This window comes from Neophocaena asiaeorientalis, unplaced genomic scaffold, assembly GCF_003031525.2.
Source record: "Neophocaena asiaeorientalis asiaeorientalis breed wild unplaced genomic scaffold, Neophocaena_asiaeorientalis_V1.1 scaffold44, whole genome shotgun sequence".
NCBI classification, from domain to species: domain Eukaryota; kingdom Metazoa; phylum Chordata; class Mammalia; order Artiodactyla; family Phocoenidae; genus Neophocaena; species Neophocaena asiaeorientalis.
In genome coordinates this window covers 951,200-960,840 of record NW_020173678.1, presented here as the reverse complement: position 1 = coordinate 960,840, position 9,641 = coordinate 951,200, and the positions used below count along the sequence as shown (strand labels likewise).

General features: G+C 66.1%; 1 protein-coding gene across 1 annotated transcript in view; it reads left to right on the top strand.

Moving 5' to 3' along the window:
* LOC112402608 (kinesin-like protein KIF21B) overlaps positions 1 to 9,641 on the top strand; it is a 37,779-nt gene that overhangs the window by 27,539 nt on the left and 599 nt on the right. Inside the window, exons 20-31 of the mRNA XM_024749624.1 lie at positions 40 to 239; positions 324 to 425; positions 1,541 to 1,706; positions 1,873 to 1,924; positions 2,095 to 2,152; positions 2,875 to 3,080; positions 3,159 to 3,233; positions 4,809 to 4,922; positions 6,415 to 6,453; positions 8,109 to 8,245; positions 9,032 to 9,212; positions 9,332 to 9,496. Coding sequence (XP_024605392.1) covers positions 40 to 239; positions 324 to 425; positions 1,541 to 1,706; positions 1,873 to 1,924; positions 2,095 to 2,152; positions 2,875 to 3,080; positions 3,159 to 3,233; positions 4,809 to 4,922; positions 6,415 to 6,453; positions 8,109 to 8,245; positions 9,032 to 9,212; positions 9,332 to 9,496 — 1,495 coding nt within the window. The remainder of the gene's footprint in view (positions 1 to 39; positions 240 to 323; positions 426 to 1,540; positions 1,707 to 1,872; positions 1,925 to 2,094; positions 2,153 to 2,874; positions 3,081 to 3,158; positions 3,234 to 4,808; positions 4,923 to 6,414; positions 6,454 to 8,108; positions 8,246 to 9,031; positions 9,213 to 9,331; positions 9,497 to 9,641) is intronic.

Below are 9,641 nucleotides of genomic sequence, written 5' to 3'. Positions count from 1 at the left end.
CACTGGGCCCTGGCAGCAGCCTGAGGCCTCCTCCCTCCCCCCAGAAAAGGGAGGAGCTGTCCCTCCTGCAGGAGGCCTTGAGGAGGAAGCGGGAGCGGCTGCAGGCCGAGAGCCCGGAGGAGGAGAAGGGGCTGCAGGAGCTGGCAGAGGAGATCGAGGTGCTGGCGGCCAACATCGACTACATCAACGACAGCATCGGCGACTGCCAGGCCACCATTGTGCAGCTGGAGGAGACCAAGGTGCCTGTGGGCGGGGCAGCGGGAGGGCGCCGGGGCCCGGGGGCGGCAGCCCTGGTGACGTGGGCCCTCCGCCTCCCGGTCCAGGAGGAGCTGGACTCCACAGACACGTCGGTGGTCATCAGCTCCTGCTCCCTGGCCGAAGCCCGCCTCCTGCTAGACAACTTCCTCAAGGCGTCCATTGATAAGGTAGGCCGGCGGCGGGCAGCCCCGGGACCCACCCTTGAGGCGAAGCATACAGCGCCCGGCCGGGCGCCCGGCAGCGTCCCTCACAGGCGCCAGCGAGCACCGAGGCTGCAAAGCGGGGTGACGGCTTGCTGCGCGCGCGGCTTTAACGAGATGACGGGGCCAGAGGCTTGGCGTGGCACCTGGCACACAGCAGGGCCTCCGGCGGGGGCGACCCTGGCATCTGGTGCGAGCCCGTCCAGAGTAGGGCCGGGCCTGAGCCCGCGGAGGTGGAGGGGGCAGCGTGTGTGTGTGTGTGCGCGCGCACTTCCGGTGGGGCAACAGGACCAGACAGATACGCTCCACCCAGGAGTGGGGTCAGTGGCATTGTGCAGGAACAGAAGGCATCCCTTGGCCTGTGTCGGTCCCCTGTCCCCTCTGCCCGACAGAGCACTGGCCGTGGGGACTTCCTTCCCCCGGGGTCTGTGCCTGCAGGGCAACTCGGGGAAGGGGCAGAGGGGCCTGGCCTCCTTGACCCCTCGCCTGCACAGGGAGCTCTCGCGGCTCTGCTTCGCCCCTCGGGAGCGCGTTCCTCCACCGGGGCTGCGGCGGCCAGCACCGCGGACAAGGGCCCTAAACAGCCCACGTCTCCTGCCCCCGGTCCTGGAGGCTGGGGTCAGAGATCGAGGTGTAGGCGGGGCGGGTCCCTCTGAGCCTCGCTCCTGGGCCTGTAGACTCAGCTTCGCCCTTCCTGAGGTCCTCCCTCTGTGTGTGTCTGTGTCCTGACACCAGTCACAGGGATTAGGGCCCCCTCTAGAGACTTCATTTTAACGTAATTATCTCCTGAAGACCCCATCTCCAAACAGTCACATTCTGAGGTCCTGGAGGTTACAGCATCTACATGTGCGTTCTGGGGACACGACTCTGCCCATAACAGGGAGTGTGTCCCACAGCGTGGATGCGGGGGAGATTAAGGGGGCTGGGGTGCATCACAGGTCTGCGATGGGCACAGGCTGGGGCCTGGGAGCTAGCGGGGAGGCGTCTGGTTGGGAGCAGATCCTGGGAGGGCAGTGACGGGGGCCCCCCCCAGCCCCAGGCCGGGAGGGGTAACCCCAGGCCTCCTCGCTCCCCGCCCTCAGGGGCTGCAGGTGGCCCAGAAGGAGGCCCAGATCCGGCTGCTGGAGGGACGGCTGAGGCAGACAGACATAGCGGGCCCCTCCCAGAACCACTTGCTGCTGGACGCCCTGCGCGAGAAGGCCGAGGCCCATCCCGAGCTGCAGGCCCTCATCCACAACGTGCAGCAGGGTACAGGGCGGGGGGCAGGCCTCGGGGCCCCCAGGGACCCCCGCCTCAGAGACCCTCCCTCCCCCAGGCTCCCCGGAAGCCGCGGTCCGATCCCAGAGGGTGAGGGGTGGGAGGGAGGGTGAGGGCTCGCTGGGGCCTCACCCCTCGGTTCCCTCCTCCCCGGCAGAGAACGGCTACGCCAGCACAGATGAGGAGGTGTCTGAGTTCTCGGAGGGGAGGTGAGTTTCCGGGTTGGGAGCCAGCGTGTGCCTGGGGCTGGGTTGGGGGGTTGCCGGGGGGTCGAGGGCTGAGCCTGGGCTTGGGGGCTCTTTGGGACCCATGAACCTAAGTCTCAGGGAGCCGGGACGTCAGCTGTCGGCATCCTGGCCCTCCTCTGCTTTTTCCTTAGCTTCTCCCAGTCGTTCACCATGAAAGGCTCCACCAGCCATGACGACTTCAAGTTCAAGGTGAGCCCCACCAGAAGGCGGCCGGGGGCGGGGGGCTCCCCGCAGCCTGGTCCCCACCTTCCTGGGGCTCTACCCCTACCCTCAGCCCCAACCCAGTATTGCCTCCAGCTGGGATGCGGCGGCCAAGAAGGGTCTGACCTGGAAAGGGTCGGGGTGCCCAGACGTGTGACCCGTTACAGCCCATTCCTTTTGAAGTGGGTGGAATGACATCATCACAGCCCGAGGCCTCGCTGTCAGAACTCACCCTCTTCCCCACCAAGACTCTGCCTCCTGATCTGAGTCAAGGACCCACCCTGGATGTCTAGTTACTGTGCGTGCGGGTCACTGACTCAGCAGGGAGGGGGGTCTGTCTGACGCTGAGGGAGCAACTACTAGACTAGACGGAACCACGAAGCAGGACTGAGTAAAGAGAGAAGGGAGAGCCCTGCAGACTGGGAGCGGCGACCTGTGCACAGCCTCTGAGTAACTGATTAGCTGGTGAGCAGCAGCGGTCAGCCTGCTGTTCTGTTTGCGAAGTCTAAAGAAGGGCAGCAGAGGCATTTCCTGTTGGTCTGGCTTCTCCAGAAGCCTCGGGAGACGTGCCTGGGTCGTGTCTGCCGGGGCCCTTCCATCACCTCCTCTGCCTCAGGCCGGCGGCGCGTCTCCCCGCTGGAGTTCCCCCAGCTCCCCGTTCTATGCCATCGTGTTTGGGCAGTGGGTCCACCCAGCCCTTCCTGTCTCAGGGTGAGCCCAAGCTGTCCGCCCAGATGAAGGCCGTGTCTGCTGAGTGCCTGGGCCCCCCGCTGGACGTGTCCACCAAGAACATCACTAAGTCCCTGGCCTCCCTCGTGGAGATCAAAGAGGACGGAGTGGGCTTCTCCATCCGAGACCCCTACTACCGGGACAAGGTCTCTCGGACCATCAGCCTGCCCAGCAGAGGGAGCACTTTGTAAGGAGGGAGCCGAGTGGTGGGGGCATGGGTGGGACCGGGAGGTGGGCCCGGGCCTCACTGGACCCTGCATTCCAGCCCCCGGCAGTCTCGAGGAGCGGAGACGTCCCCTCTGACCCGAAGGAAGTCATATGACCGAGGGCAGCCCATCAGGTGAGGACACGTTCTAGACCCTGGAGGCGGGAATCGCTGGGAGGCCCACTGTACACCGTCGTGCACACTTCCATCCGGCCCCGCTCGGCCCCCCCACGGCCCCTTCCTCACTTCGTCAGCTGTGGCTCAGGAAACAGGTATTCCATAAGCACCTGAGCTGGTGGCCAAGGCCGCTGCTAAAAACCGCCGGCTGCCGTGAGCTCAGGGTGGGCGGATTTGCAGTGGCCTGGCCTGGTCACGGGACCAGTGGGCTTCAGCCCCGTTCACGGCCAGGGGTCCTTGGAAGGCCTCAGGCCCTTTCAAGGTCTTGTCCTGTGGGTGGAGTGTAGGTGAGTAAGGACAGTCCCGGGAGGGGATGCGGGACCGAGGACAGTCCCCAGGAGGCCAGCCACTCACTCGTGGGGCCCCACGGGCTTCTTCGGGTAGGCCTCTCAGGGTCACCTTAATTTTCAGAGATGTTTGGTGGCCTCCCCAGGTCACACAGCGAAGTAGTAGAAGGGCAGGGGCTCAGGATGACCTCATGCACCTGCCTTGTTGGGAGGGGGACATGCACCTGTCCCTCCCTCCGGTCCAGCCGCCCATGCCCGTGGCTGCAGATGGGCCTCTGGTGGGAGGAGTTGCAAAGGCATCTGTGCACCTGGGGCCCCACAGACCGTCCCGCCCCCCGTGACAGAGAGAACACACTGAGTTGCAATTGGGGGGAATGTAGGCTGGTCTCGTGACGACCCTCCAAAGGGAGGGAGGATGGGCTGAGCCTGAGGACCACCCTCCAAAGAGCAGGGTCGTGGGTGCTGGAAGGGGTGGCGCCATGAGGCCTTGGACTCTTCCCTGGAGATCAGGTCGAGCTGCTTGTGGCAGTTGTGTTGTCAAGTCACCGTGAACACGACTTAGCGAATCCTGAGCCGTTGTTCCCGGGAAACACAGGGCTGGGCTCCTGGGAGCCTCTGGTCCCAGCGTCTTCATCAGCCCGTCATGTGAGTTTCTGTTTAAAGACACCTAATCCAATATGTACCGTTGACTCATTAACATTGAACTCAGGGCCAACAGCCCTAGAACTCATGCCTGAACGAAGCTCACCTAACACGTATCTTCTCTGTAAATCACGTCCCCGCTTCCTTGAGCTCAGGACACCAGGTGGCCCTGCAGCAGCGTCTTCGGGGCCGTTTTAAACACTGAAATCACCAACCAAACGCACAAAAATTTGAAAAGCATGGCACTAAATAGACTGGAAAGGGCGCTGTGTGCACTGTGAGGGAGGTAGGGCCACCTCTTTCGACCTCAGCTGGGAAGATGTGTGCTTGGGTCCTCACGCCTGCAGATGACCAGGAACCCTGCGGGTGTTGTTTGGGGCTGACAGATAGGCTTTGGAGAGCAGGTGAATTAATTCCCAAATGCGGAACCCACGGATCACGAGGACCAACCCCTGGGGGCCGAGCAGGAGCTGGGCCGTAGGACCCCCCCGCCCTGCCGGCCGCACAGCCAGACGGAAGGTGGTGCAGGCGATGCCGTGTGTGCATGCCCGTGGGCAGAGGCGCGGTGACCGATGGCTGCCGCTCTGTCCTGCTCACCTGCCAGGTCCACAGACGTGGGGTTCACGCCCCCCTCGTCCCCTCCCACCCGGCCCCGGAACGACCGAAACGTCTTCTCTCGTCTCACCAGTAACCAGAGCCAGGGGTCGGCGCTGGACAAGTAAGAGCCGGGCGCCGGGGGGCGGGGGGCACAGAGGGGACAGGGAGGCCGCGGGCGGGCCCTGGCCGCAGGCGGGCGGGCAGCGGAGAGACGCTAGGCGTGCTGTGCTGGCCCCTCTCCCGGCACCTCTGCCCTTTCTGTGCTGCCCGTGGACCCCTCCAGTCCCCTGAGCGTGTGGGGACCGCAGGAGAGGGCACGAAGGAAGCCACGGGGCCAGGCCTGGGCAGTCGGGCACCCCGAGGGCCTACCCAGAGCTGCCCCTGCTGCCCCTCCTGATTCTCATTCTTCTCTGAAGCCCCTCCCTTCGCTTCAGTCACGCACACCCCCGCCCCCGCTAATGCTCAGGCCACGCCCCAGCACCCTTGTGAAGGGTCCCTGCAGAAGGAGACCCCGTTTCTGTCACATGATAGGGTCAGCACACCCCTACTGAGCGCTCTCGCTGGACACTCACCTCCCAGTGCGGTGGGCACCGCCCCCCGGCGCCGCCCCAGGCTTGCACACACGTGATTCCGCCCGAAGTATGTAAACCAGCCGCGAGGACTGCCTTCCCTACTTTACAAAGAGGAGATGAGGCTCAGAGGCCGCGGGACACCTAGAAAGCAGCCGAGTTGGGCCCAAACCTGGGATCTCTGACTTGTGGGCCTCCGCGGTGGCGAAGGGAGAGGCCCGGCCCTCCTGTGCTCCCCTCTGGGCCCCCCACACTGCTGGGCACCCCTGACTCCCAACCTTCTGCAGCCCCCAGAGGGCTCCTCTCGGCTCTAACAGCTCCTCTGTCCTTTGGCGGAGCCCAGGCTACAAAGTGCTACTCCTTTGCCTACATCACCTCTCCTCACAGAGGCAAAACATCGTTCCTGCCCCAAACCTGCCGTGGCCCCCCTTGCGGGAAGACAGCACCGAGCCCGGCCCACGCCAGCCAGGGGACCCCCATGCCGGCCAGGGGCCCTTCATACCAGCCAGGGTGCCCCCCATGCCGGCCAGGGGACCCCCATGCCGGCCAGGGGCCCTTCACAACTTGACAGGTCCCTCTCAGCAGCTCTGGGTGGGACCCTGGCATCCCAGCGCCGGGGGCTTCCAGACCCTGGTCCTGCCCGGTGGCCCGGGTGTCGGGCCCATGTGTGTGCAGAGGCAGCTGCTGGGTACCGTCCAGTGGCCCGTGGGGCCAGTGCTTGGGGATCAGCAGGTCTCTGAAGCTCTGCTGGGAGAGGCCTGCTCCTGGGAGGGGTGGGAGGAGGCGCAGCTTGTGCAGTGAGGCAGCCGAGATCCTGGGACCAGCAAGGCCCGTGTCCCCCCTGCCCCTCTGCGCCCCCATCCCCGCCCCAGGCTCCCCGGCCTGCCCCACCTCCTCTCCGCTGCCCTCAGGCCCTCCTTCCTCTCCTCTCTCCGCTCCCCCTGCAGAGAATAACCACCCTCTGACCTCCCCACGCTGCTGCCGCCTCTGCTCCCTCGTGTGTGTCCCTCTCTCCCCCTAATCCAGCTAATTTTCTGCCCCCAGGTCTGATGACAGCGACTCCTCTTTGTCGGAGGTCCTGAGGTACACAGAATGGCTCGCTGCTCCCTTTCTGTCCCCCTGCCCCACACCCTGGCCTCAGCATGCGGCCCCTCCTCTCCGTGGCTCCCCCAGACCCCCTCCTGCCCTTCTCACCCCTGGTTCCTCTCTCGTGGGTGCTTCGTGGCCTCTGACTGCGCCAGGCTGGAGCTGGGGGCTCTGGAGGGCATGGCTTCTGGTGGCTTGTCACCGGGTGGGAGGGGCGGGCACGGGAGCCTGGGGGGCCGGAGCCCTGGAGGAAGGCTGCTGGAGGGTCGCGCGGGCTCAGCATCCCGGATTTTACTCAGCTGTGTCGGGGGCTCCCTCACCGACCGCGGCTCTGAAAGAGAAGTGGCCCTGCCCACGTCTCCTGGCCCAAAGGCCAGGAGTACCAGGAGACCTCTCTCCCCTCAGCCAGCCCCGCGCGCACGCACACGCGCGCGCACCCCTCCCGCTGCCCGTAACGAGGGGCAAGTCCCAGGACCGGGTGGGCCTGAGCCCCTGCTGGGAAAGGGCCACCCTGAGCTGAGGGCTCCCCCTGCTCTTCCGGGGCGACCGCCACTCACTGTTCCTACCCCCGGGGGTGATGCCCCTGGCTGCAAGGCTGCCAGCCACCCCCTCACCCCGGCCCCTCCCATGGGCGGAGGGTTATCCTTGTAACTTGGGGTCTTCCCACTGCTGTCTTGGGCTCCTTCCCCGGCTCCTTCCCCTGGGCCCAAGCCAGCGTCAGAAGCGGGGAGCTGGGGGGCGGGGCTGTTCGTGTGCCTGCGACACCGGGGACGGCTGGGCCTGTCCGACCGCCGTCCGTGGGGGTGCCAGTGGAGTTCGGGGGCTCTCGAGCAGCTGTGGGCAGGGCAGGACATTGGGCACGTCCGACGCTCTCGGCCACAGGGGCGGCGCTGTCTTTGGAAAGAATAGGCCATGTTTCAGACATGCACGTGGCTTGGCCAGGGGCTCGTTCCCAAAGACCCTCAGTTGGAAATAAATCCTCACCATCAGGCCCTCCAGGAGGCTGGTGTGTAGCGAAGTCCTCAGGTCCGCTCAGGACGGGCGTCCTTCGTCTCTGAGTGTTTGTGGGGAGGAGGGGGCCACGCCAGCTCCGCTCCCCACAGGGGCCTGCACTTTCTTCCCACAGAGCTGAGCAGGGCTCCCCAGAGGGACTTAGCCCTTTGCAGATGGCAGTCACGGATCTGACCACAGTGGTCCAAAGGGGCCCAGGTGGAGGTGACGTGCACGCCTGCATGCGCGCGTCTCTGCCCCGGCCTGGCGGCCTGGGCGCCCTCCCTCTCCACACTCCTCCACCCTCCCTGTGGACGCCGAGGTGCCGGAGGAGCCCATCCAGCTCTGGGGCCTCTGCCCCGCCCGGCTGGGGCCTGGGGGCGTGTGTGTCTTGGGTTCTGGGTCAGGCAGGCGATGGAGGAGACTCCCGCGTGTCCTGGCCCCTGGCCGTGCCCGGCCGGGCTTGCTCCCCAGGAGTGCTCAGGATGGCAACTGAGAGGCTGCACCACAGGCTGTCTGCGCGGCTCTCGGACCTGGGGGGCTGTGGCTGGAGCCCCTGCCACAGCCCGAGTGCCCCTGCGCCTGTCCCTCACCCGGGAGCCTCGCTCAGCCTGGCCGTGGTCCCGGGCTGACGGGCGCCTCTCTCCCTCTCTCCCGGGAAGGGGCATCATCACCCCGGTCGGAGGAGCCAGGGGCGCGCGGACGGCCCCGCTGCAGTGCGTCTCCATGGCTGAGGGCCACACCAAGCCCATCCTCTGCCTGGATGCCACGGATGAGCTGCTCTTCACAGGGTCCAAAGGTGGGCGGAACCCGGACCGGCCAGGTGGGGTCAGGGCCTCCCGCCCTCCCGCTCCCTTTGCCAGAGCGGGCTGTCCAGGAGACGGGATCACAGCCGCCAGGTCGAGGAGGTGGGGTCTCCTGCCGGGGTCAGGGCTCCCCACCCCGGGCCTCCCCTCCTAGCTGGCTCTGGGGTCTCCATCCAGTACCTCCTTCCAGACCTGCCTCTGGAACTCCAGGAAGCGTGTCAGGTGCCCCACCTTTGCTCATCTCAGCCCCTCCCCGACCCCAGCACTTAGGGCTGCGCACTTCCTACGATTCCTTAATCCCAGTGACAGTCAGAAAACGTTACCTTCCGGCAGGAAGAGCAGCTGTGCAGGAGGTAGCTAATAGAACAGCGGGAAATGTGTATACACCCACCTGCGTGGCAGGAGGGAGAGGGTTGTGAATCGAGGTGAGGTTCATCGGTTCCAAGTCCTCCTCCTGAGACTTGCTTGGCATCGTTCGTTAATTTGGTCAGCGATTGGCAGGCACGGGAGCTTTACTCCAGCCCCGGCGCCCCGGCGATGCTCCGTGAGCCTGGCATTGGTGGGCGTTTGCCCGAGAAGCCCCGGTGGGAAGTGCCGGGCTCGTCCGTGCGCCACGGGAGCAGGCGGGAGCACGTTTTCTCCCCCGGACCCGGAGCCCGTCCCCTGGGCAACCCTGGACCACCTCCCCTGGCCTTGACGGCCCCGGTGGCTGTGGGGACGTGAGTTCCCCGGGCCCCGGCCGTGACGGCTGTCCCCCGCTCACGCCCGCTTTCTTGCAGACCGCAGCTGTAAGATGTGGAACTTGGTGACGGGGCAGGAGATCGCAGCTCTGAAGGGTCACCCCAGCAACGTGGTCTCCATCAAGTACTGCGGCCTCTCTGGGCTCGTGTTCTCCGTGTCCACCTCCTACATCAAGGTGTGGGACATCCGAGACTCGGCCAAGTGCGTCCGGACCCTCACGTAAGTCGTCCCGCCCGGCTCGCACTGGTGGCGGGGCAGGAGCCAGGACCCAGGCCAGGAGACCCGCGAGGGACACCCCAGCCCTTACCTCTGACCCTGCCTCTCTCCCTCACGGGCAGGTCCTCAGGCCAGGTGGTCTCAGGGGACGCCTGTGTGGCTGCGTCCACCCGCACCATCACCAGCGCTCAGGGAGAGCACCAGATCAACCAGATTGCCCTCAGCCCCTCGGGCAGCATGCTGTATGCCGCTTCGGGCAACGCCGTCCGCATCTGGGAGCTCAACAGGTCGGGGAGGGGCCCGGGCAGGGGCGGGGGACCCCCGGGGCGGCCCCGGGCTGCAGGCGGCTCGTGCCTGGGTCTCCATCTTGCTCTGAGGGGGGATAGTCCCCTGGCTGGCGTATCACCCCAGGGTGGCCCCCCCACCCCTCCC